Source organism: Micromesistius poutassou, assembly GCF_964030765.1.
Source record: "Micromesistius poutassou genome assembly, chromosome: 8".
Classification (NCBI taxonomy): Eukaryota; Metazoa; Chordata; class Actinopteri; order Gadiformes; family Gadidae; genus Micromesistius; species Micromesistius poutassou.
The window spans coordinates 19,324,440-19,350,947 of record NC_140278.1 but is presented as its reverse complement, the minus strand read 5'-3'; the positions used below and the strand labels follow the sequence as shown (position 1 = coordinate 19,350,947).

The following is a 26,508-nucleotide window of genomic DNA, read 5'->3' as shown; positions in this document are numbered from 1 at the left end:
TTGGGAAATCTGATAGATATTTTGTTTCCCTTTAATGTCTTTAAATGCTGCACCATTCCCTATCTCTATTAATCTATGCTCTTCCTTTCTTCTTTTCTTACGTTATGTTTGTGGCATTAGCTCAGGAGGTAGAGAGGGTTGGCTGGTAACCGCAAGGTTGCTCACCCTTGCTCCTGTTGAGCTGGCTGTCACCCTGTGTGGTCGACTCCGCCGTCGGTGTGTGAATGCATGAATGGGTGAATGTCAGTCAACACTGTAAAGCGCTTTGGATAAAAGCGCAGTATAAATGAGGACCATTTATGATTGTGAAGTGAACATAGCCATATATGGTAAGAGACAGATAGCATAAAGCCCTCTATACCAGCTGTACATTAAAGACCACTAAAGATCCTAGGGTCGGCTTCAGGTACATCTTATTGAGTGTGTCATTATAGGTCCCTGGAAGGCGGTTGGCTGTGGGTTTCTTATTCAGCTTTCAGTCTTAGGTTTTCGCCCGGTATACTTTCATAACAGGACTTGAGGTGATCTGTGATCTTCGTCAGGATGTCTGTCTTTTCCTCCACTGCCTGCCTGGGCATACGGAAGCTCTCCACTCCTGGTCAGCGGTGGTTATTATAACAACAACAACAACAACGACAAAGAGATTATTTTTTTTCAGGCTACTGCTTAAAGCCCCAGTCCAAAATGAAGTCCTTCAAACAGCCAATGATGACTATGACAGCCATGATCGGACAATTTGGCAGGTAAATCATTTCCACTCTGGCAGTTAAAAAGGCAAAAATCAATAATCGATAATGATAAGCAGTTTGTTCATGTTGTCTGCTCTTACCCTTTAGAGAGACAATCAGATGTGAGTCATTGTATACGTGACATATAAATATTCTCAGTCATTTTACAATTAGTCCAAAAAAGTAATTCAACAATTAACAAAAAAAATCCAAAGTATAATATTCTGCTGTTGAATTAGTTTTGCAATTAACAAAAAATGAATACCAATCCACAAAAAATATCTATATGCAGTAAACAAATAACAAATACAAATTCACCAAAACTTGTTTTCCATTCGATCTTCCAACATTCCCATGAATCGAGTAGGCCTATCACTGCATTCTAATGGTATTGTTGACCTTTGACCTTTTCACTTTGACCAAGGCAGTGAACCAAAGCAAAGCGCTCACCTCTCTCCTTCAGATGTGTCTGTGTGTGTGTGTGTGTGTGATTCCAGGGCCTTGATGGACGCTTCCGACCCGAGCTGTATATATACAGCAGCAGAGTCAATATCATGACTGTGTGCTGACAATGTTTTATTATGTCTATATGAACAAACTGAGTCAGGTGGTAGTCATTATGGGTTCAAATAATAGCACTAAAATCTAAAATCTTGAAAGGGAAAAGAGGGTGGTCGTCAGCAGATTGGATACCCATTGTATGTCTATTGTTCCCATGGTGTTTAAACCATGTATCAGCTTGGTATTACACCTTACCCTGGCATCAAGCACCCCACCAGTGCTCTCATTAGGCTACTTGCATAATAGTGACTCATGTCCCACTTAGATGGTCCTAAGTCCAGAGCACTAACTATTTGTTTTGAGTTAGCAAAGTAGGTCAGCTAAATAAATGTAGAGTCTCCTTGCACCTTTCTTTTATTGCTAGTCAAATGTATTCCTTTTCTCATAAAGCCTACGAGGAAAATAACATAATTAGACCTCAACGCTGCAGCTAAAGCGAGCCTCACCTGACACAGACTGTGGCGGTTGAAACCTGGTTTGAGTTCTTCTGGCAGTAGAACTTCAGACCCAGCCCCTCAGAATTACAGTTTTATTCCATCTAAAAATACAGAACTTTTCCCCCTCTTCATAGTGTTGGGGCTTAAAATGACACAATGATACTTTTGACTGTTACAACATGTAACAGTTTTGTAACATGTTTTGAATGTTGAAGTTCCAGCATGGGTGAAAGGTACTTGAGTACTTTATCATTGTAAGTATACCTATATATACAATATTTATTTATTTATCAGTCACAAATGGCCCAGATATGTCACAACAAAATCACAATTTTGTGTGATACTGCCAACAATCCATCAGGCTGAACCTCAAGGCATTATACAGTATGATGCCATGATGATGTGGTTTTGCCTTTGATACTCTGAGTCATGTAGATTTGATATCTACTACTTTAGTAGTACCAAGTACTGCTCCCTCAGGGGATTCCTAATCTGGTTGGATATTATAAGTACCTTTCCACCTCTGTTCAGGAGACCTTCGATTGTGCACTGCCTGTACGTCTCGGTCAGGACTTTATGCCATTCTGTCCCGGCTGTGTGCACATGTGTGTGGGTGTGTCTGTGTCTGTGTCTGTCGTTATCTGTGTTGGGGTTGATATTGTCATCTTACGGTTTCTGATCATTTAGCCTGAACTCTGCTATTCATGTTATCTGTTTGATTAAGGAAGTATTCAATCTATCTTCATATTATAGAATGTTATTTTGTATACCAGTTGTTGAAGCCAGCAAGTCCACAATTGTAAAAAGTTATTGATACCACTGCTGCTGCTGCTTTTGCGTTCAATTAAATCTCACACATCACCAGCAGAGGGCAGTCGTTGACACTATAGTTGATTAGTTTATTTTCAAAGAGAGCTGATGGGAAATTAACACAACAAGACCGACTTCATTTCTCAACTAAATCATATGACTAAATCACATAACATTAAGGATCAAAGGCCGAAGGGCAATGTTTTTAATTGTCTTAATTAATTTAAAGTCCCAATTTTGGAATTTGATCAGTATTGTGTTCAACGATGCAGTGTGTTAGTTTGTTTAAAGGTTACAACACAAGGAGGACAGCCAGATGGCGGAACAAACTGTTCCTGCTGAGATAAGCTGTTTTCACAAGGAACATTGCCAATCAACTGTTTATGTAAGGATCAATAATTTTGTACGTTATTTTATGGGCCGGTTTCCAGTCGTACTCAAGCTTTAGGTTTCACGTTAAACTTTGTTCCCACATAACATTATTTGTAGCAAACTCAGCGGAGGAAACATAAGAACAAATCCAAACACATTTCGTTTTTTTCTTTATTTTTCCTCACACACAGACACACTCACTCAAACACAAACCTTAATCAGTGCGTCAAACACTAAAAACTGTACATGCACGATGTTCTTCTGCATAGGCGGCGTTGATTTGTTGCTGTTTTTTGTAACTAGACACACATTCTCAGCAGAAAAATAAGAGAAGAGAACGTTTTTCTGCAGTATTTCGGACAGAAGCAAAAGTGTGTGTTACCACTAAGCGCCGCTGTTCACTGCCTATACTGGCATACAGTCCTTCCCTACACACTGATGCATATCTATCACAAGCAACTAGCAAGATGAGTTGTTGCAACACCTGGCGGTCCTTCTACTCGGCGGGCAGCACTTTGTCCAGGACGAACTTGGCCTGGTTGATGTTCTCGTCCATGAAGTTGCCGATGTAGGGACGCAGGTACTGCTCGTATGCGCCCAGGGCGGCGAGGCGGGCCTTCTCCACCAGGGGGGATGCTTCTTGGGCCAGGCCACTGTACACACACACACACACACACACAGCATGCACGATGCACTTGTTAAGGTTTGTCATTTTCCATCAACACGCTGTATACTGCACCTTAGACTACTAGCACAGGGCAAGACTGCTGTTACTGGTCCAATCCTATTAGAATAGTCATTTCTCATTGCTACACTATATGAATGTGTGTGTGTGTGTGTGTGTATGTAAGCGTAAGTGTGTGTGTGTGTGTGTGTCGCTCTCTGTGGGCATCAGGCACGCACCCCTGTGGTTCTATTAATTGACAACGTGATTCAAGGCTTACAAAAACTCAATCCGCAGTTTTACAGTCAGAGAAGGACCCCCCATTCGAAGTGCACACCACTCTCTGCGACTGTTCTGCGTCGTAGACAGGCTCCCTTGTCTCCTCACTAGCTCTCACCTGGCGATCTTGACGGCGCTCTGGAACTTGGGGTTGGTCTGAAGGCCCTCTGCGTAGGCCTTGACGGCCTGGTCGTTGTCGCCCATGTTCTGCATCATGGGTCCCAGCGCCACCTGGGCTCTGTTGATGCCGTTGAGAATGCGGCGGTAGAAGACGCTCTTCAGACCCTCATACTTGTCCACCAGCTCCTGGGAGGGAGCGGGGGCCTGACACAGGCTCAGGGAGACTGGAGGAGACGGGGAGGGGAGGACATTCGCTGCTTTAGAGAGCTGCACGTTTTCTTTTCTTTTCTTTTTTTTTTACGAATCCCTACACACTAATCAGCACACACACACTGTGTGTTGACTATGCGTGAACGAGCTTTACAGGATAAGCGGTTGATTATCAGTTGGACAAATGATCGTTTAGGCAATGGTTCAATGGACTTTTGCAGATATTAATACGGACTCTCGATAGCTTCTTGGATATAGATATAGTATACACTACACTACCAGGCATTAGGCAAAGTATGTGGAACAGAGACGGAACACCTGATAAATCAGATGTGCAAAGTAATCGAGTTCCTCCACATATTTTGTCTAACCCTAACAAGAGTAATTATACCCAAATGGGCACACAGTTCTGACGAGGGGTTAAAGGTCACAGTCCACAGCCTTACCCTGGAGGCAGAGGATGAGTGCCAAAGCGAATTTTCCGTTCATTTCTGAAATAAAAAGAAAAAAATGTATGCAATGCACAATAGACTGCTACAGGTCTCTAGTTTGTATATATCCATCCCATAGTTTCCCATCATAACACAACATTTTTCCTGCAGAGAATAAATGGATTCTCCTGTTATGCTAATATAAATTAATTACCGGTGCCTTAAAAAGCAAAACCACAGTACAACCTGTCAGTGAAACAGTATAACATGAAGAGACGCATCAAATAGCCGCACAATGAAGTCCTGCAGAAAGAGACAAAACGTTGCATTACCTGCTGGTGAGTTAGACGTGCAGAACCAAGAAGTGACAGTATTCTCTGGGAGTGAGTTGTCTGTGACTCTGTGCTCTGCGGCCCTCTGTGATATAGGGAGAGACCGCTGTCGACGTCACCAGACACACACCTACACACACTCCCACGCGTGCGCGCGCACGTCCGCGCACGGCGCCTTGGCTTCAACCGATACGGAATGTCTGTCTCGCCTTTGACTGACAGACAGACACACACACACACACACACACACATACACACACACATACACGTGTACACACAGCCAGACACACACACACACACACACACACACACACACATACACATACATGCACACATACACAAAGTCCATTGGACGTGGCATCACCTTAAATCCAGTGTGTGGTAATATGTGCTTGTGAAACTGTCTCCCAAAGCATCTTTATCAAAGTACCATATGGGTTTGAACTGGATGCACCCGTGATATGCACATGACGGTCTGCAGGGAGAGGGGGACATTGCTCCAGCACACAAGCACTTTCTACTACAGACTTTTTTCAAAGTACGAAATCCCTGTCATTGGTTACATCGGTTAATAGATTGTGGGGTGATTGATTTAATCAGTGCTCCAAGGTTTAATTTCTGCTGACAGGGGGTGAGGGGATGAGGGGATGAGGGGGTGAGAGGGTGTGTGTGGGGGGGCGGGGGGGGGGGTGGGGGTGGTGGAGAGGAGATGCGGGTGAAAGGTGCAAGTCAACAAATCTCTTCCCACGTAGTCCAGCTTTTGGACCGCAGACTGTCCTGACCTTTCACCCTTCCACCTGGAGACAGATGGGATATAGGCTAATAGTTGATCATAATCAAATTGTTTTTTGTCTCGATCCCCGACCCCCTTACAAATTGCGTCCCCTACTGTGACCACCTGCCACCCCCCGTGTCATGGCAAATAAACTATTCCATGATCTGTGTTTTTTTTTTTTTTTAAGGGAATCCAACTGACACAACATAATGCACATGGAAACGTGTTCAGAGAGTTCAGATTTATGACAACATGCAAACGTGGTATATCTCACACATTATATTGTATGGTGCGTGCATGGACAACACAATCAGCATAGGTCATCACTGTCACCGCGTACTACGTTACATCCGTTGGTAAGGAATAGGAATAATAACATGATCCCATTACCATGATTCTCTCTCAATCTACAATGCACATCCCTTTATTCACTATGCTTTGTTCACCATTTGGCTCATGGCATAGTACATTAAGCTCAGTGGACTAGGACTTCATCAGAGGGTCAGAGGGACGAAATGCAGACTGGTGATCGTTCTCTACTGCTGGGAACAGGATCAGCCGGACGTGCTGGTTTGCGATGGTCTGTAGTGATCGATGGTCTTCTGGACTCTATCCCACATAGAGTTGGTGGTGGTCGAAGCCCAGTCCCAATATGAATCGGTAACAGGCTTGAGGTTCTCTTCGTAGTAGAACTCAGCAAAGTCCCACATTATTCCCCCCGTGTCCTTAACTCTAGTGCTGGCCGCCCTGTGAAGCACAGACACACATGTTTGCCAATGTTGCAAGGAGGTGCACATTCATATACAATGCTACTAAACATTAAACTAAGCCGTGCGATGCAAGACGACAATGCCACCTGGTAACGCAACATTTGCACACAAACCAAGTAAGCAGGTCTAAGGGTCTTAAACAAAGCCGATAAATAATAAATGATAAAAAATAATAATAAATAATAATAAATAATAGATGAATAAAAAACATGGGAGTCCATTGTGTGGATGCTTTGCCGTGAATACCTGGCTCTCTCTGCCCAGCCCTTCAGTAGCCCTGGGGGGTCCTCTGCTGGTGGGCTGGGGGTCTGGGCCATAAGAGGTCCCAATGCTTTAGACAGAAAGTACAAAATTAAACAGGGCATGAGACTTTTTACAAAAACAACATAAAATAAACAAACAACAACAACGAAATGTGTTATCGATATACCTTGGACGACCAGAATGAGTGAGATGGATAATAATTTCCAATGCATCTGTAATGTAGAAATATTCACATCATTAAACAGATGACTTCACCCACATACACACATACTAACAACATACCCTACATCCACATATTACGGCCGCAGCCATTCACACACACACACACACACACACACACACACACACACACACACACACACACACCTCCCGTAGATAAACCTCCAAAGTTTCAGCAACAAACTTAGTGAAAATCTCAGCTATTTATTGATCTTATTTTAAAAAGATCTGACTTCAACAACGTTCCCCCTCCAGTGGCCTACCTTTACAGCTCTTTGTGAATGAGTGCCCTTCTTTGTCTCTGCCTGTGGTCAGCTAGTGTTTGATGAAGCTCCTGGCCCACTTTCTTATTTGTCAAAGGCTACTATGGCCATTTTGGCCCTACGTGTACCATGGTCACGGTCATATGATCCTTTCGATTATTTTTTATTATGAATTGATATTTTTCTACTGATTTTAGAGTAAATCACTACTGACTGACAATTCACCTCAAGGCTGATTGATTGGTATGAGCGTATGGGGAGTCGTATGAGTTCAGTGTCTTAATGCAGACTTTAAATTTTACTGCCAAGGATCTCAGCTTATATTTTTAATAAAAACATAAAATATTAAAATAAAACATTATGCATACCATGATACATACACACACACACGCGCACACACACAGTTACAGATGAGCAGTAATTGATGAACTCTGTACCCTGGTTCACGTACAGAGCTAGACCCTAGAGAGACACAGCATATATAGTGTGTGTCTGTGATAGCTTTGTTTCTGTGATAAACAGTATCTTTATTTAAACGCACGGTCTGAGCTGACATAGCTGAGCTGCATATCCGTGCAGATGCCCTTTGGGACTGCTGTACACTAGACAGCCGCTGATATGAATACAGGACAGTCAAAGTCTTCCTTCCAGCGAAAGCGAAATCTCTTGGAGGGATGAATTATATAATGTTAGGGTTAAGTTAACTATAAGTTATGCCCAGTGTCCACCCCTTTCATAATTTAATTATTTTAAAATCCTGGTGTCTTTGTGTTCTGGCCAATCAAACGATTGCAGTAATAACTAAAGATTAATGTTCCTGTTGTTTTAATTCAGATGCATAAGAGGCCATTCCTTCTGTTTTTAATAGTAAAAGATTTAATAAAATTACGATATATAATAAGATGATATCTATACCAGTAATGAGATTGACCAGTTATACAATTATACTACTGCTAAGACTCATAATGCATTTGTAGTAACAAAAATATTATCACAACAGAATATACATATTTAGTACAAATATGAGATTATTGCTTATTCAGTAATTCATATTAAAAAGTCGTAATTGTGCCACTTATACTATATTTAACCGTTTTAACAATAAAACAAATTCTAAATAAATTATACAAAAATATGTATTTATTTGTAAACATATATATATACATACTATACATATATATACACATATATATATATATATATATATATATATATATATATATATATGTGTGTATGATTGCTAAGAAATTCATATTGGAATATAGCAGCAATAGGTAATGAATATATTTGTTCAAATTGTACTTAAAAACTGTTTTAATTATACAAAATATATATAACAAATATAATAAACGTATGCAAATTGTAAACATATAATGATTGCTTTAGCAGTAATGAATATTTAACATAAATATTTAAAGGGCTAAACCCTCAATAAAACAACATTTCATCCCATTGACGGCCCCTGGCTCGGTTCAGCTGCCTTTGTATCACTTTGTAAGGTTTCCCAATCCTAGTATATCATGGTCCACTTCTCAGATAGTTGATAATTAATCTATAATAAACACTGACTTTCAACCGATTCTTGTGAAATGTGTTGTTTGCTTGCAGTTGCCCTTTGATACCAAATATTGATTAGAATGCATAATCTATTACAAATTGTCCGTCATTTGTATTGGTTGTTCTTTCAAGGGAATTTGTAACTTTGACATTCAAATAATTACAAATTTGTAATAAAGCATAACACTGAATCATTGTAAATATGTTTAACATGTTTAAAAGGCATGGCCAGCCGGAATGCTTTAACTTTTCCAAATGATTGGTGCATTTGTCTAAAAAAGTTCACTAACTTATTATTTATACAAATATATTGGGTATATATATGAATACTGATGTGGTCATAAATCGATCAATTGCACGTAATTAGTAGCCTACATTATTCTCCACGCTCTATATTAAATGTTTGTCATATTGTTCGAAGCCAAGGCTAATCATTGATCAAAATAGTCCTTCTTAAAACAACGCTGATACCAGACAAAGATTTTTTCATATTTTTATTTATTTTTTTATTATTGATTCTTTAAAAAATATTTAACTTAGTTCCCAGATTTTGAAATGAAGAAATCAGAACATATATGTATCGTGTATATGTATAAAATGATCTTTATTGCTCATATGTTTATTGCACTTTTTCCACAAAATTTCTTCAAAGATTATACATCATTTTCTATGAGCGATACAAAGCAAGGTGAATTGGGCCCACGGCCATGCATACAGTCCACCCTTTAGATGTACCCCCAGTTACAGGGGGGGGGGGGGGGGGGGGTTGGGGGGGGGCAGGTCAAAGGACCACACAAGGCAGACACATTTGGTTTCCCTCTTATTGTCTCATCTCATCAACCTTTGCCTTTAACTTATCGAACTGAGCGCTGAACCAGTTCCTGCGGGAGAAAGAGATGGGATTTGGAAATGATTAATGTGTAAAACAAGGGAGAAAAAAACACGATTAGAGAAAAACACGATGTCAAAGAAAAAAAATGCTTGCATTGTTTTAAGTTATTATTTTACCTGCTGTTGGTTGCAAAGTCGCTTTCGTGAATTCTTTGGAAGGCGTCCTGGGTCTTCACGGCGATGTCTTGGCCGAACTCGGTCACTGAATCCCCGAACTGGTTGAACCTGTCCCCGAGGGTGCTGGGTTCATCTGTAGCCTGGGCCTCTGAGGGGGAGCACGGAGACGGAGGGAGCAGGTTAGGGGAGGAGAGGATGGCAGGGTGATAATGTAATGTAATCCATGAAGGGGGGCTGATAATGTAATATAATGTGATGCATTGGGGCGATTGCGCACCTGATTGCGTTGCGAGAGCCAGCAACAGGACGGCCACTGCGAGGTAAAGCTTCATTCTGAGAGAGATCTGTAACGGAAAATACAGGGTTTGACTATTATTCCCCTATTTTTATTTTTTTTTTTCATCACCAATGGTAGATGCCTGAACAACAAGACAATGTTTTTTTGTTACCTTTTAAAAATTTAAATCTCTAAAAAATGTAATTGAAATGAAACCACAACCTTAACCGAAAGCATAACCTAATCCTGAATTAAAATAAATATATACACATAACCTTCCTCTCCCTTGTGCTTGTGTAACATTGCTGTACTAAATTAACATCTAGGTGTCGCCAGACCACCACATTTAAAAACGGGGTTTAACATAATCACAGTACTTTAGACAAAGATAAATAAACAGTTACTTCAACAGAATTTGATACAATTCAAAGAACGACAATTTGGGCAGCCGTAATAACAGAAAATGCTACAAATTGTACTCAATTTGTAGCACACTCAATAATAAAAATAAACTTTTGACTGACCAACCAGATATATTGAACAAGTAAATAATCAGCCTACCTGTTCCAGATGCAAAACAAAACAATGTAGGGAAAGGAAAACAATGTTGTGTGTTTGCATGCCTTTGGTTTGGCTTTTTAAAGGGCTTCTCATTTCAGGGCGGGTACAAAGTAGTACATTAGGCCCCCCCACACACACACACACACACACACGCACACGTACACGCACACACACACACACACACACACACACACACACACACACACACACACACACACACACACACACACACACACGCACGCACACACACACACATACACTGACCAGTGACCTAGATACTTGTGTACCTCTATGTCTTTATATGTGATCACTCTAGATTGAGTGTGTGAGAATGACATTTCTGTAAAAATAAATGATAAATCAATCACACAATTGCGTCGTAATAGGGTGTCCTTAGAACTGTGTTTTTGATTTGATTGCAGCTTGTAGACGCAGAGTCCAATCTTTATAACAAAACAAACATAACTAATATTGCGTCATGGGCCATTTTGGGTCGTTGTAGGGACATATTGTCATAAACACTCACAATAGAGAAACATACAGTCCCTTAGAAAACAGGCTTAACTCCTTAGCTTTAAATTCTCAAATTAACTCGTTAGCACTATGAAATCATGCCCTGGTAATAAATACAATGTTTGGACGGACTTGAAGGGATGTGGAAGTAAAGGTCCGACTTCAGAGTGATTGCTCTCTGTGGAGCAATCACAGCACTGTGTGCACTGCAGTGTGGCAGGGCACTGTCCAGGCCACATGGCAGCTGCTATCTGGGGACAGCTGAGTGCCGATTGACTGGGGAATGTAGCGTGATTAATGTATTTATTCATATGTTGTAACCCAGTTTATGTTCAATTCATTTGTTAGGTCTCCCATCCCATGGCCCTGCATGTGTGGGAGTTGAAAGGCCTAATGGATGATGAACCACATTCAAATATGAACATAAAAGTACATCAAAAACATTGCAGCTTGTAGACACAGAGTCCAATCTTTATTCATATAAAATTAAACTTAACACATTTTGCGTCATGGGCCATTTTGGGTCGTTGTAGGGACATATTGTCATTATAAACACTCACAATAGAGAAAAATACACTCCCTCAGAAACAGGCTTAACTCCTAAGCATTCAAGTCTTAAATCAACTAATTACCACCATGAATTAATGACCTGGTAAAAAATAAAGGGTTGGGACAGACCTAAAGGGACGTGGAAATCGAGGTCAGAATGGTGTCTGGTGTAGGACATTCTTTTTTTTTTTTTTGCTTTCTTATTAATCAGACTTATTAAGTCTAGGGAGGAGGTATTTTTGCACTTCGCATCATTGCGAAATCCTCCACCAGTTGTTTTTCAGACGGCCATATGGTTCCCTGTTCCCTCATTGTCTACAAAGGGGAAGTAAGTCAGACTTCCCAGCTTGGGGTCTGTCGGGTAACAATAAGGGAGTTTGGCACAGTGGGGTAAACGACAGTCCCCTTGCATTACAGAGGAAGGGGGGAGAGAGAGACAGTTAGCCACAGTCACTCACACCAAGAAGTCTGCAATCATGTGCTAATTATTATGCAAGACTGGGCCCGTCAGCTGCCTGAACAGGCCTATCTTATCACACAAAATGGATGAAATCTGCATCTTTTTTGGATCGTTGTAAATGGACAATATAGGCTTACGTGTCTGTCTAAGTATGAGTTTTAGGAACGTTCCCGAACAAAGGAACAGGGGGTGTGAGATTCGTCCCTCTCTAAATGAGCATTAACGTGAGCGGTATGGGTGTTTGGGCCTTTGGGGGAATCAGGGTCATGTGCCAATGTGGGTTGGACCGGGGGTGAGAAGGAGAAAGCTTGTCCAAGGGTTCACATCTCCGTGGGGTACTTTGAGGAGAGGTTATTAGCGGTCACAGGCTAGGTAGCACCTTATATAACGGCCCTTTGTATTAGGTTGTCGAGCACAAACGATGGGCACACTGCCGGGAAGTCAGAGATCTTTGTGATTTTCCTGTTTCGAGCACGCCGAGAGCCCTTCAGCGATGGATGGAGTACTCAGATAGCGGCATAGGAGAGGTTAACCGTGTGATGCAGTGAACTCCACACACACACACACACACACACACACACACACACTATATTGAGCTCAACAAGTTACAGCAGACCCACCAACTTATCCTGTTATCCTGTACATTTGTTTGCTCCAAATTGCTTGTTTTGACATAATGCTAGACGTTATGGTTGGACTTTGCTGAGTTCAGTCAACAGCATTATCACATAAAATATTCCAAAAATATATAGGCTAATAATTATGTGTGTGTGTGTGTGTGTGTGTGTGTGTGTGTGTGTGTGTGTGTGTGTGTGTGTGTGTGTGTGTGTGTGTGTGTGTGTGTGTGTGTGTGTGTGTGTGTGTGTCTAATAGGCAGTTTTGTAATAACAAAGGCAACTCTGTGAATCTGAAGACCTTTGAGTATGTGACAAATAGAAAAAGCCAAGATTACAGCACTGAAAACTAACTTATTATTGTTGATGTTATTATTTGTCGTATTGATATTATTTAAGAAGGAAAGGATCAATTCATATTATTAACAGTGAAAGCGTCACTTTGGTTTGACTGGAGTTTGGGGAAGGTTTTTGTTTAACTTTAAAGCACAAGAGGCAACACAGCTGTTCGATGAGAGCGTCAGCGGACGGGTCAAGGGTGGGGAGGCGCTGAGGAAGGGACGAAGGGCGACCTCTGCTGGCCGCTGCTGCTCCCTACAGACGAGAAGCCAGGCTGAGCTCAAGCTCTTTGCAGCTCCCCACTCATCCTTTACTCTCCGAGACAGAAATTGTGTACTTGTAGGCCTACCTTATTTTACTTTCCTGCGTATAAAAAAAAAAGCAATGTTTTTAATTAAATGAATTAAATCAAATTAATATAATTGTATTAAATTGAGAGAAATAGGGATAGAGAGAGAGCATGTTAACATATTTGAAAGAATTTCGATGCTTTATTGAGACTTTTACTGTGAAAGGAAATGTATTTCAGGATTGATTTGTTCTTTTCATGGTGAAGAGGACTTATTGACTTGTTTTTTAACCTGATAACAGTCACAATAATAGTCACCATCCCCACCCCAACCATGAGAGTGTCGTTTAGTGTGTGTGTGTGTGTGTGTGTGTCTGCTGCAGCAGAATCGCATGTTTACGCGCTGGAATGCGTGTCTGTACAGGACTGCGTGGGTACATAACCAGCACTGGAGCAACGACCGGGCTGGATGGAGCGCCAACGTGAACAAACCTGTGTCTGGGATGAAGGCACAAACTGTTCGAGTGTCCCTTTCTATTCATAAACAACGAAAGGAGAGAGACACAGGGGAGGCTGCTGCTGCTGCACGTTCAAAAACAACCTCCCGAGATGGAGAAAGCGGAATGTGAGGGCAAATCACAGCATGTCTTAAACCGGGCAAGCAATGAAAGGAAATTTGACCAAGAGAGAGAGGGAGGGAGAGGGAGAAAGGAGGGGGGGGGGGGGGGGGCGGGGAGTGTAAGAGAAGAAGATGGTCTGGAAGGGGAGGAGGCGGTGGTCAGGGTGGTAGGCAACTTACCATTTGGCCCACTTGGTCAAATAATTAGCACCAGTCCAACTTTAGAAAACGAGTTACTTAGTTCAGAGCAACGGCTAGGAAAATGGCATGAGTGCATGTTTGGCGTAGGAAAAACACGTATTTTAAAGGCACATAATATTCAACCAAGTATGTGGCATGACCACACGTCGACATTCAACAACAATAATCATTTTGAATGAATGTTTTACAGATGACTAGAGGGAGTTGGCTCAATGGTGCTAAGTTGCTCATTGCTGAAACTGATTCGTTTTGACAGCCTTGTTTTTGGTTGTTGCTTAAAGGTAAACTATATTGTGTATATACATGACATTTATTTATTATATTGTATGCAAACCGATATTATCTGACATTTACAAGTCCTGTGATAAAATGAATAAAATAAAACTATTTAAGAAAGCAAATTAGAACAGTTTTGGTTTTGTTTGTTTTTTATTCATTGTTCCGTTACACATGAGCCTGAACAAATGAACAATCAGGTAGCATGGTGAAATGTAGAACTCACAATGGACTCAAAGACTTTCACTCACGTTTGAGAAGTACAAACAGTGTTAATCTAAAGTAGACATGGGTGCTTAAATGGTTTGGGTATTGACTGTAGGTATACTGGTGGCGTCATGATATGCAACCACGGGGTTCAGTGCACTTGGGAATCAAGGTTAAACAGCAAGAGGATTTCACTCAACGAAGCAGATGAAATGCATTCAAACGCAGTGGCTCTGGACAGGGCCTCAGACCGGCTGGGGTTCAGGGGATCAGGAGAGACAAGCGGAGATGAGGGACACCACTGATCAAACATCAAACAGGAAGACAGGATCTAACTAGGCAGGCGCTAAGATGTGCAGACAAGTCACTTTGGAGCAATCGTCAACACACCCTCAAGCGCCGCCCCCCATCCTCCACACACACACACACACACACACACACACACACACACACACACACACACACACACACACACACACACACACACACACACACACACACACACACACACACTGGTAACACTCAACTCCCCCCCCCCTCCAAGAAAACAATGGTTCATCATGAATCACCTAACCCCCTTCCCCAACCCGTGGTCGTCGTTTAGGAGCGTCTACTGGCCGGCGTTCTCCTGGACGGTGTCTGTGATGGTCTGGATCTGCTGGCGGAACTTGGCGACCAAGGGGGCAATGAGGTCCCCCAGCTTGTCCATCTTCTCCTCCATGGCGGTGCGCAGCTCCTCGGCGGTGGACTCCAGCTGGGTCTTCAGGCCCTCCGCCTGGGTCTCCAGCTGCTGGCTCAGGCCGTCGGCCTGGGTCTTCAGCAGGGTCGTGATGCTGCCCAGCTTCTCGCTGGCGGTGCCGTGGGCCTGGCTGACGAAGGGCTGCACGCGCTCCTTCACCATGTCCAGGTTCTGGCTGGTGCGGGAGTGGACCTCGCCCAAGTAGGTGGAGACGGTCCTGGGGGAGGGATCGAGGGAGGGGGGGAAAAAAAAAAAATAAGGGGGGGGGGGGGGGGGGGTTAGGGTTCCATCTCGGCAGTTTCAGCCACCCACCGTGAACAATAACAATGACAATGTTGTTATCATGTAAACTATAGTACTTATTTTTCATGCATTTCATTTTCCTATTCATCCTTTCCTATACATCGCACTTTATATACATTTCCCAATCGTTATCCTATCGTTTTCCTAGTCTTCCAACCCGTTTCTTGTGCCAAACCAGTGCATCTCTCCCAGGGCCGCACACCCCCCCCCCCGCCGCCGCCGCCGCCGCCGCCCCCAGCCGCCGCCCCCGTGTCCCTGCCCTGAAGCGGTGCTTACTCGCGGATCTCCTGGGTGTCCTTCTCCAGGCGCTTCTTCAGCTTGCGGGTGTAGGCGCTCAGGCGGGTGTTGGCCTCCTCGGCGTTGAGCTCCACCAGAGCCTTCACCTCCTCCAGGTACTGGCCGCTCCTCTCCTTGGCGTCCGTCATGTCCGTCTGCAGGCGGTTGGCCAGCAGCTGCATGTCCTGGGTCAGCTGTCCCTTGGTGTCGTCGGCGTAGGGGCCCAGCTTGGTGGTGATGTCCTCCCGGTACACGGCCAGCTCCGCCATGGTGTCGGTGATGAGGGTGCTGCGGGAGGAGGAGGAGGAGGAGGAGGGAGAGAGAGAGAGAGAGAGAGAGCATTAGATAAGGACGGGACAGTAGTGCGTTGTCGTTGTTAAGCAGATGCTTTTACAATGGTACGATGTGAGTGTTAATTTGCCATGCCAATAAAGCTCTTTTGTATTGAATTTGACTGAAGGAATTAGAGATAGGATTTAGCACGAATGCAAATAGTTCGAACCCATGAGCCCCATTTGCAGAGCACACAGAACCCCAGCAGAGACAGCAAGACGGGGGGGGGGGGGTCCGTTTCTTACTCTAGTTCCCTGCTGATCTGAGAGGCCTTGATGTTCTCCACCACGCCATCGGCTTTGGTGTTGAGATCGGCGATGTACTGCCAGAACTGATCCACCGAGCTTTCCCAGTTGGTCTGGGTGGGGTAGGGGAGCACGACGCGGGCATTGCAGCCTACATGGGGGGGAAAACACAGTGTTTAGTTAAAAGAGCACCGAGCATGTTGTCACAAACAAGGAAGGCAGTGTGAAATGCAGTGCTAGTGATGGTGAAACGATAGACGTGCTTACCTGCAACAAATGCAAGAGCAAGGATGAGAGCTACAGCCTTCATGGTGGTTAGATTAAACAGATTCAACTATTTGGGGGAAAAGAAGAGAATGCAAAGTTAATAAATGCTAGTAAATGCAGATGTGAACTACAAGCTTTAGCATAGTGGTTTACTTCTATCTACTATAATGTGAATACTTTAGTGGTTTTAAGTCACAACATAGTCCTGGAAAATTACTTTTTGATAAGTTTAGGTCCATAAAACTATCAAAGCTTTGTCACATCCAAACAAGTATTGAAACGGCTCAATGTAGCATTTCTGAAAAGTATTGTTAAGATAAACGAAAAGCGTTAAGAAGTTAGGAGACGCAGTTGAGGATGCGCTATGTTCTCCAGCCTGGCCGCTCATCCACTCACCTGAAGAGATCAGATCCTTCCTGCCTTTCGGGATAGCGGTGCAGGACTTTTATATGATCCCTGGAGGTTGCGCTGCTGCGTGCGTTCGCAGGGCGCGCGCCCCTGGGGGTGTGTGTGCGCGCGCCCCTGGGAGTGTGTGTGCGCGCATCCATCCACGTGATTGTGATAATGAGAAGGATCTGACTTTTCAACAATAACCTCCACGCAATGTGCAACTGTTACTGCCGTCCGAAGGTCTCGTCGGGTTTATTGTTGATGCCGGTGATTGAGTAATCTCGGGGTGACGTTTACATTACCCGATAGCCTACATAATCAATATGGGGAAAATAACACACTCATGCATCTCAGTATTTTTATAATTAGATCTTTATTGAAGGGGCAGCTGAATGTGTGTGGTGTCCTACTGTTAGGATGTGGGCATGTTCAATCTAAGCTCCTACTATGCTCTAAGCTAGCCTACTTGCAATAGGCCTACAAAGATAGGGAACTTTAAACTAGATTTGGTTTCTTTTTTGACCTGGCGGCTTCATGTGGTTTTATTAGCCTACAGTCACACACATTACAAACAAATGGTGCTTGTTGCGATCGGAGCAGAATGGCCCATCGCGCCAGTATTTAAATGCCCCTTTCCACGGAGGCTTGTATGCATTTGAATTCAAACTCGAATTGCGGACAATTCAACGCACCTAAGTACAAATTCCTTTCATATTCAATTGTTTTGTTTTTGACAAGAGGGCCTAATGGCTTTCACGCACACACTCACGCACACACACACAGCAGGGATGTAAAACAATTTTTTTTAAACATTTTAAGCATTTTTCAAACATTTAACAACATGTCAAGGCGTTTGAATTGTGCTGTATGTACTGTAGTGGATCATGAGAACCCAGGCTCCTACATGAGAACGGGTTATCAGAGAGCAGGGCATGTTCTAACCTGGGGACATTGGAACCTGGCCACACTCAGACAGGATTACTGTTAGACAAGGACCGAGGACGTGAGGAAGAAAACCTACACCAACAACTAGTTGGACCTTTCTGAATTAGGCTTTTATATTGGAGTGTCATATTACTACCCTTTTCAATTTGATAAAATATTTATTTGTGTTAGATAAAACACATGTTACACAATGGTAGCCCACAAAGTATGTCAACGGTTTCCAAGAAAATAGTTTTTTTTTCTGAAACAATTGACAGATATATACATTGTATTGGGGCTGTAAATACAATCACCTATGTGCTCTCAGTTATCAGCCCCGCTGATAGGATTAGGATAAATCCAGGCAATTTTTGTAAGGTCAAGGGTCAACCAATCATGGCTTGACCTTTGGCCCCCCCGAGTCAGTCCTGTTTTTGAGTGATTCCCAGAATGTAATGTTCTGAAATTATTCTAAAATATTGCTTTTTTGGTTGATTCATTCATTGATTTCTTCAGGGAAATATCGCAAACATGTTAAAACGTGGTCCGCTATTTCTTCATATGACAAGAAAAAGGTTGAATTGACACCAATGTACAAAGATACGTTATTTTTCCAACTGTCAACAACGGTCAACTATAGTTTCTCCTTCCGTGTTTAGCACTGGCATTCCCGGTCTGCCCGGGCCTATTTGGCTCTTTAAGCAAAAAACTTGAAAAACTCCTCTCCATGAATTGGCTAACGTTCAAAAGGCAACCCGATGAACATCAGTTGGTGGCTGTACAGGACCACATAATTGGATTCAGCTAGCACGCCATTTCATGGAAGCTTAGCGTCATAAGAGTTGAAATCGGGGGAGTTCTTCCGTGGCCTGTAGAGGGTTCAGGGTTTGGGGGGGGGGGGGGGTTGATTGGACTAGAAGACATGGTAGAGATGATGGTGTTGGAACCCCCCCCCCCCCGGAAGGCTCTTGGTTCCAACCCCAATGGCCTCGACCTAGCTGTAGGCCTACACGATGTCCAACCCCTGTGTCGTTGTTTGTCGTTAATGGCATTTTATTTCAATCTGGAGAAAGAACGCTGATAGAATACATTGTAAGTGGCTGGGAAGAAAGTCTGCTGAGTGACTCAATGGTAAAAAAAAAACCAACGCCTGTTTCTAGTTTGTCTCTGCCAGGCTGTGCGTGCGGCTCCTCACCAGAGGGAGGCTGTGGCACGCGGGGGTGTAGCAGAGGATCTGTACGTTCAGCACTTCAACAAGCCTAGTCCAGTTTAAGAACACACAATGACACATGACATTAGCAATTTAATATGTGTTGTGGCAGCTCTTGTCACGCCACCAACTCCAGTTTTTCCCTCTGTTCAATAAACTTAGCAGCATGTGAATGGAAGGATTAAATATTTGATTTGTTCCCTCTGTGATTTTGAGAATCTTGTGTAGTGTTGTAGTCATGTGCAGACATGAACTCTTTTCCCACCTGTACAGGGTTCAGGGCTGGCTATATTATTATCACTTCATAAAGAGATTGGGCCTACATGTCATGTCTGGCCAGCATAAGTACAGGTAGAGCCGCAAGTAAATATGTTAAAATACTAATTCAAGCCAATTGTTGTACAGTAAGCACAGAATCAGGCACAGGTCAATGACCGTCAAACACATCCCTAAATAACACATAGAAGAACAGAAACTAAAAGAGGCAGTCGATGTCACTTTCAGACAAACAGACGAGCTTGCAACACTGGCCGCTTCTGCTTCTTCTGAGCTACCAAACAGGCTATGAGCATCTGTGACCTCTGAGCGAGATGAGCTCATTGTCTGTCGAAGCTGTTTGGGTGCCGGGAAGCACGGCACGCCATTACCATCAACAACAACAACCACTCTGAGGTTTACAAGAAGGCAGGGATGGGTTTGACTCTAGGGTTTGTACATGCGTAAGTGAGGTCACTTCAGGTCGTTTATCTAGGTCAGAGGCTGAATCTGCCGGTCGAGCGCATTTGGCTTCATTTCCTGTGCAGTGTTGGGATGAGCGTCTTCAGATGTCAGCAGCCTTTGAGTCACGATCAGCGGTCACAGTGTGGCGATGTGTGTTGTGTGCCGAATAAGGAAACCGGGTGCTATTGTAGGTTAGTTTCGGATTTACTGTAACTCCCAAGTGAACTCGTGATCTCCTGTGAAATATTGAACTGTAGCCTACTTCATGTATCATAATGTGTATTGATGGGCAAAAATAACCTAACGGACACATTACATTATGAATATAGTCAACTCTGGGCCCAAATCTCATATCACCAGAATCAATAAAACACGTTTTTCACACTCTGTAGTTGTCTTTATAGAAGATACATCTGAGTTATATACCATCATTATCATAATATATGTATCAATATAGTCATTGAGTCCAATAAAATAAAGATTTTTTTCAACGCAGAATGATACATGCATTTGCTAACTATTAATTAAGACGACTAACATGTGTTGTGTTCTTCAATTATTCTCTGTTCTAAGCTACAAATCAAAACTAAAAACAATATAAAATTAAGAAAAATGAATCTGGTTAGCGTTAAATACCTAGTAATGTTTAAAGGAGCTGGTACAGTCAAGTAGTAGTAGTTCAGAACCCCTTGTTCTGGGGGTTGGAGGGTTAAAGGTGTGCACAACCAGTGGGGGGTAGAGGAGAGGAGGAGAGGAATGTTGTTTGCGACTGGGAAAGGCAGGAGATCAAGAGCAGCAGGCAAAGAAAGAGAGAAGTGTATCAGGCAAAAACATCCTGATTCGCCGGGGCAACTCTCAACACGCCATGTGTGTGTGTGGGAACGGGTTGGGGGGGGGGGGGGGGGAGCATGGGGGAGGAAATGGTGCAACCAGATACAGAATAAACGGGGGAGGGTGCCCTGAAATGTCATTGTATGTTTTTCTGATAGTGATGAAGAAGGAGTACAATGTGTTCAGTGATGTTCCAAATACAGAATTATTGCTTATGTTGTAGTATTGATTCTGTGATGGTATCCTACATACTTCATGGGATATGTTCAGTCATATATTGTCAGGTTATATCCTAGCCAACCATCATTTATCAACCATCAACCACTGAAACTAACCATTCCCAAACAAGAGAAGATGTGTCATTTGCAAACGGTTAGCCACTAATTACATCAGGATAAATCTCAATATAATATTTAGACATTGGTAAGCTGCTAACTAATGGCCTGAAATATTATATTGAAATGTTACATTTGTCCTGATGTAATTAGTGGCTTCATTGTGATGTTTTGTTGCAGGGAAATCAATCATGTGCATCAAGGATCTTAAATCTTCCCTTCATGGCAAGGTTATTATTGTTAACGAAAAATAGATGACTGGAAACTCTTTTTCGTTTACTGAAATAGAAAAATTAAAATAGGCTTTTAAAGACAATAGGTAACTGAAACGGTATTGTTTGTTTACCAAAGTACATACAATTTAACAACAATTATAGTGAACAATTCTTGTTTTCTTCTCTGTCAATTTGTCTTTTGTGAATGGTTATTCATCTGTCTAAAGTGAATGAGTGAATGAAGTGAATGAAAAATGTGGTGTTATGTGTGTTGAGTTAAAACTAACGATTTCCAAAAAAGTAGCAAGTCAGCTTCAAATAGAAGAAAAACTAAGATGATATTGAAAACAGTCAGAACGAAATAAAAATAAAAAAGCGAATGACAAATGCCAAACTAGATTAACCTTAATTTTCTGTTATATTGATATATATATATATATATATATATGGAACAAAAGAACAACATTCAGTTCCTTAAAAACATATTGCCTTTATTTGAATATCTTTCTTAGATACACATATACAGATATGATATGATCACAGACCACAAATACTTAGACATCAACATACACAACTTACTGTCCAAAAACTTTACAATATAACTTTGACCCGAATATTTGGAATACATTCCCAATGTCAGTTGATAAAGCTGTCGTTAACATTGACAAAGGACTGGTAGAGGGAGGTGAGCTGGGCCTGGAGGTCCTGGGCGTAGGGGTCCAGCTTTCCCTTCAGGTCCTCTGCATAGGGGCCCACCGCCTGCCTCACTAGCAGGGCTCTCTGGGCCATCTCCACCTGGACCTGGTCCGCCATGGGGGGGCGACGGTTTTCCTGGAACTCCTGCAGACGCTGGTCCACCCTCTGCTTCAGCTCCTCTGTGTAGGGCCCCATCTGGCTCTGCAGCTCCTGTTTGAGCTGCTCCACTCTCTGCTGGATCTTGGTCTTCAGTGCCTCGGCGTAGGGCTCCAGCAGGGTCCTGGCTCGGAGGCTCCCTCAGCACCTCCGCCTCCCGTCACTGTCACTCCCACCCCAGGCCCGGGGCCATGGGGGGGGGCCACTGCTGGTGCACTGGGACCGCATACTGGCAGCCAGCGTCGTCACGCTCTGTCAGACGGGAACCGGAGGGGAATGGAACCGAAGGGGCGGGAATGTTCAAAGGTGCCTTGAAGTCTGTCGTCACTCACACCTCGGCTTCCTCAGAGCTCACAGGAGCAAGGGTTTCTCCTGCATATTCATTACGGAGGCGGGGCCTCATTACCATATATGGCCCCGCCTCTTTGTCGGTTTGCATTTCTTTAGGTTTTTCTTTTATTTTTTCCGGTTATCTGTGTCGGCATGGTCAAAAATAGTTACATAACGTATGTAACTTAAAGGGGAACATATTATCTGTGTCGGCATGGTCAAAAATACTTCTATAACGTATGTAACTTAAAGGGGAACATATTAACTTGCATCCAATCTGGTGTAACATTTTCAACTATGAAAATGTTACGTCACTGATGATAATCAGCGCTAATAATCAGTCCAATATATTGCGGTGTTCCGGACTCGAGGTGGGGGGGTTCAGGACTCTGGAGGGACTGTCCGACGTGAGGGGGGGGGGGAGCTCCTACTCAGTGATTGACTTTGATAAGTTAGATAGTAGAATACTCTATTGATCCCCAGGGGAAATTCAAAGTTCAACACACATGCTGGAGGACTGCATCGCTCTCTCAAAGGCTTATATAGCCTTTGGCTAAAAATAGTCTGATCTATGAGAGATCATATGTAGACGGCGTTAAGTTATGGATTTGAAGAACTGGAATGTAGATTACTCGTCCCAAGCCCAGCCTTCTGCCAGTGATCCCAGACAAGTCCAAAGTCAACTAGAGGGGAGGATACACAACTGTCAAAGCAGGGCTGCTTTGAATCTTTATGCAGGCTGTACCCAAAATGTTAGTTTTGAAAATAATATTAGGAAGGATAATATTGAACCAAGAGAAATTAACAAATTTGAAAAAAGTCAATAAAAAATTGTGAAATGTGTGGCGCTCAAATGAAACACACATGATTCATAGAGATGTGGTTATTATGGAAAATTGTAGGTATTTGTTACTTGATTGTGTCATAATTATAATCGATGGGGTTAGGCTAAGGGTTTGACCCATTACTATATTGGATAGGTTGGGATACAGGTTAGATCCATGACTTTATTGGATCATCACATCATGAATAATGGCCTGTGTGATGGGACACCCTTTAGTATAACGGTCCATGGATTCTTGACACAGTGCCATTTGTAAGGGCATGGTTCATCGCAGGCTACTCAAATTATTCATTCATAACCTCTCGTGTATCTTTGATGGTGGACTTTGAGCAGACATAGTCTTTTTTATTATGTTTGTGTACTGTTTCATGTTCTGCCAAACCACGTCAAGCCACTGCTCAAATGTCTAATAGTGGTTTCTGGATGATCCAGGATCTGTTACGTAAGTCCCAATATTCCAACAGTCGGGCCACTGGTGACCTAAGGTCAAATGAACCAGGGGTGAGCTGATCTTTGTTTTGACAGCATTAAAGTTAACCAAAGTTCAATGGTTTGGAAACGTACGGAAAGCTAAATGTTCTTAGCTTTCCGAATGAGAAGTTCTCAAGCCCACAGAGTCTGTTTCATCGTCACCACAGCATGGCTGTACTGTGTATATTGTTACAATGGCGTGTTCTAGTTTTGAGTCTTCTTTCTTGAAAAAAATGTAGCAATAGTTGTGTAATAGTTAATCCTTACGTTGTTTTGCATTGTCATGGAAGGTTTTTGAGGACAGCTAATGCTCTTTCACTCACAGGGCTTGACCATACTACAAAGTCCATTAGCATGACTGCACTGAGGCTATCTGGAGTTATCTGTTGGTCATTAGCACCAAGCTACGTGGACAGCAAGTGACCATCTCCTCCATTGTTGCAAAAGAGGGATAAGACATTTGCAATGAAAAATAAACAGACAATATCACCAATATGAATCTTGATCTTTTGTTCGAAGGTATTCTATGGGGTATGTTTATGGGGTGTAAATAGTTATGATTGTATACAGCTTATAATGGGGTTGTGGCCATTATAGTCCTTATCTTTCATAGTAGCGGGAGAGGGAAACAGGAAGTAGTCGGCAGTGACAACATGGCAGGGATTTCTGGACTTTGCGCTCTTTGCTACAACACTCGAGCGCATGGTGTATATATATGGAAAAGCCCAGCACTGACACTCACAGACACACTGACTTAGATTGACTGACTGACTGATTTGTCTTAGAGACAAAACACAGACAACCAGGTGAGGTTTACTCTTTGATTTAAAGTTGAGACGCGTCGTGACAGGAGGTACTTTGAGTCGAGGAGCGAAGCCTTGTTTATAATATACTCTGCTTTTTTTCTTCTTCAGAAAAACAACACAGTCATGAAGGTGTTTGTGGTTCTTGCGATCGCCGTTTTCTCTGGTAAGTAGAATTTATAGTCATGACAAGTTTTAAGGAACAAATAGCACTTTCTATTAGTACTACTGAGTAAAATTCAATATTATTGTTTTATTATTTTATTTTATTATTGTTTACTGAAAAATAAGCACATCAACATTGACTCATTCCAGGCTGCCAAGGCAACCTTTTCTATGCCGACGAGCCCAAGCCACAGCTAGAGGTTCTCACTGATGCCTTCTGGGACTACGTTGCCAAGGCAACACAGACAGCTGATGATACTCTGACGATGATCAGGAAGTCCCAGTTGGGACAGGATGTAAAGTAAGCGATGAGACTTTTCCAATCAATTAATCATAAAAAAAAACATATTGAATATCAACCTATAATACGTGATTTGATTTCGAGGGCCAGGAAGATAATAAAAAACCAACATCCTGTTAATATCTGTCTCTCCCCCAGTGCCCGTCTAACAGAGAGTGCAGATGCGGCCAGCCAGTACGCAGTCACCCTGCACGAGCAGCTGCCCCCCCTGGCCCAGGACCTGGTGTTGAAGATCAGCGCGGAGGCTGAAGTGCTGAGGGAGCGTCTGAGCCAGGACCTGACCACCGTCAGAGGCACCCTGGAGCCCTACGCCGAGGAGATGAAGACCAAGATCCAGCAGAGAGTGGAGCAGCTCAAACAGGAGCTGGCCCCCTACGCAGAGTCCCTGGACTCCGAGGCCCTGAAGACCACCCTGGTGCAGAAGAGCGAGGAGCTGAAGCGCAGCCTGGAGCAGAGCGTGAAGGAGCTGCAGAGCCAGATGGGGCCCTACACAGAGGAGCTGAAGCAGAGGGTGGACCAGCGTCTGCAGGAGTTCCAGGACACCGTCGCCCCCATGGCGGACCAGGTCCAGGTGGAGATGGCCCAGAGAGCCCTGCTAGTGAGGCAGGCGGTGGCCCCCTATGCAGAGGACCTGAAGGGAAAGCTGGACCCCTACGCCCAGGACCTCCAGGCCCAGCTCACCTCCCTCTACCAGTCCTTTGTCAAAGCCAACTAAGCTAACAACTCAGTGAAAGATGCACAATATTCACGTCATAACCCGAAGTGTACCGTGTACCAGGAATGACACAGAGCTTCATCCATTACCACCTATAGTATTTATTATTGTGAGAACCAGGAGAAATATCATGTTCTAATGTGTGCTCCTCAAACATGTATATATACCTTGAGTTTTTATCATTTTTCGACTGTATCCGATGTCAAGTAACGCTGTGATGTTTTTTTGTAATTTCTCATCATTTATCTGAGAGAAAATAAAACACATTGTGCACAACATACAAAATGCTGTCCATCAAATATGTATACACAAATATTATAATGCACAATGGTCAGTGTGTGCATTCAACCCTTCACTGTCAAATCAATGACAAAAAAATTGAGGGGCTCTATGGGCTAAGTTAGTTTACATGTGTGACATGTAAATGACATGACATGTACATGACAAGCAATCCTCTGGAAACCAACAGATTCCAACAGCACCATCCATCTGGGGTGGAAGTTGAATGGGGGTGGGCTATCCATAGTCCTGTTC

The 26,508-nt window shown here is 43.0% G+C and overlaps 4 protein-coding genes and 1 long non-coding RNA gene across 5 annotated transcripts; 1 reads left to right on the top strand and 4 right to left on the bottom strand.

The window, feature by feature from the left end:
* Positions 1–3,061: 3,061 nt before the first annotated feature.
* Positions 3,062–5,055, bottom strand: apoa2 (apolipoprotein A-II). The gene is made up of 4 exons (XM_084471821.1): positions 4,945–5,055; positions 4,628–4,672; positions 3,970–4,195; positions 3,062–3,561 (listed from the first exon to the last, which is right to left on the bottom strand). Exons 2-4 carry the CDS (start codon positions 4,668–4,670, stop codon positions 3,405–3,407), a joined length of 426 nt encoding a protein of 141 aa, XP_084327947.1. The 5' UTR covers positions 4,671–4,672; positions 4,945–5,055; the 3' UTR covers positions 3,062–3,404.
* Positions 5,056–5,945: 890 nt separating this feature from the next.
* On the bottom strand, positions 5,946–7,340 carry LOC311352093. The gene is made up of 4 exons (XR_014636776.1): positions 7,236–7,340; positions 6,920–6,965; positions 6,736–6,820; positions 5,946–6,466 (listed from the first exon to the last, which is right to left on the bottom strand). It is a non-coding gene; the product is annotated as an uncharacterized lncRNA (long non-coding RNA).
* Positions 7,341–9,370: 2,030 nt separating this feature from the next.
* Positions 9,371–10,690, bottom strand: apoc1 (apolipoprotein C-I). The gene is made up of 4 exons (XM_084471605.1): positions 10,639–10,690; positions 10,078–10,144; positions 9,801–9,948; positions 9,371–9,673 (listed from the first exon to the last, which is right to left on the bottom strand). The coding sequence occupies exons 2-4, from the start codon at positions 10,130–10,132 to the stop codon at positions 9,613–9,615; spliced, it is 264 nt and encodes an 87-aa protein (XP_084327731.1). The 5' UTR covers positions 10,133–10,144; positions 10,639–10,690; the 3' UTR covers positions 9,371–9,612.
* A 3,942-nt stretch (positions 10,691–14,632) lies between these two features.
* apoeb (apolipoprotein Eb) lies at positions 14,633–17,321 on the bottom strand. Its single transcript, XM_084471220.1, has 5 exons — positions 17,265–17,321; positions 16,869–16,935; positions 16,602–16,752; positions 16,024–16,311; positions 14,633–15,661 (listed from the first exon to the last, which is right to left on the bottom strand). The coding sequence occupies exons 2-5, from the start codon at positions 16,909–16,911 to the stop codon at positions 15,316–15,318; spliced, it is 828 nt and encodes a 275-aa protein (XP_084327346.1). The 5' UTR covers positions 16,912–16,935; positions 17,265–17,321; the 3' UTR covers positions 14,633–15,315.
* A 7,373-nt stretch (positions 17,322–24,694) lies between these two features.
* On the top strand, positions 24,695–26,276 carry LOC311351170 (uncharacterized protein). Its single transcript, XM_084471270.1, has 4 exons — positions 24,695–24,796; positions 24,905–24,959; positions 25,109–25,259; positions 25,398–26,276. Exons 2-4 carry the CDS (start codon positions 24,920–24,922, stop codon positions 25,972–25,974), a joined length of 768 nt encoding a protein of 255 aa, XP_084327396.1. The 5' UTR covers positions 24,695–24,796; positions 24,905–24,919; the 3' UTR covers positions 25,975–26,276.
* Positions 26,277–26,508: the final 232 nt, after the last annotated feature.

Excerpts from the sequence above, each read along its gene's own strand:
- apoa2 (XM_084471821.1), bottom strand. The coding sequence starts at position 4,670 with ATGAACGGAAAATTCGCTTTGGCACTCATCCTCTGCCTCCAGG. Across the intron at positions 4,196-4,627 it reads ACTCATCCTCTGCCTCCAGG|TCTCCCTGAGCCTGTGTCAG; the intron begins GTAAGGCTGTGG and ends CGTCTCCTCCAG. Across the intron at positions 3,562-3,969 it reads AGCGCCGTCAAGATCGCCAG|TGGCCTGGCCCAAGAAGCAT; the intron begins GTGAGAGCTAGT and ends GTGTGTGTACAG.
- apoc1 (XM_084471605.1), bottom strand. The coding sequence starts at position 10,132 with ATGAAGCTTTACCTCGCAGTGGCCGTCCTGTTGCTGGCTCTCGCAACG. Across the intron at positions 9,949-10,077 it reads GGCTCTCGCAACGCAATCAG|AGGCCCAGGCTACAGATGAA; the intron begins GTGCGCAATCGC and ends GCTCCCCCTCAG. Across the intron at positions 9,674-9,800 it reads GACTTTGCAACCAACAGCAG|GAACTGGTTCAGCGCTCAGT; the intron begins GTAAAATAATAA and ends TTTCTCCCGCAG.
- apoeb (XM_084471220.1), bottom strand. The coding sequence starts at position 16,911 with ATGAAGGCTGTAGCTCTCATCCTTGCTCTTGCATTTGTTGCAG. Across the intron at positions 16,753-16,868 it reads TGCTCTTGCATTTGTTGCAG|GCTGCAATGCCCGCGTCGTG; the intron begins GTAAGCACGTCT and ends CCCCCCATGTAG. Across the intron at positions 15,662-16,023 it reads GACACCCAGGAGATCCGCGA|GACCGTCTCCACCTACTTGG; the intron begins GTAAGCACCGCT and ends TCCCTCCCCCAG.
- LOC311351170 (XM_084471270.1), top strand. The coding sequence starts at position 24,920 with ATGAAGGTGTTTGTGGTTCTTGCGATCGCCGTTTTCTCTG. Across the intron at positions 24,960-25,108 it reads TGCGATCGCCGTTTTCTCTG|GCTGCCAAGGCAACCTTTTC; the intron begins GTAAGTAGAATT and ends GACTCATTCCAG. Across the intron at positions 25,260-25,397 it reads CAGTTGGGACAGGATGTAAA|TGCCCGTCTAACAGAGAGTG; the intron begins GTAAGCGATGAG and ends TCTCTCCCCCAG.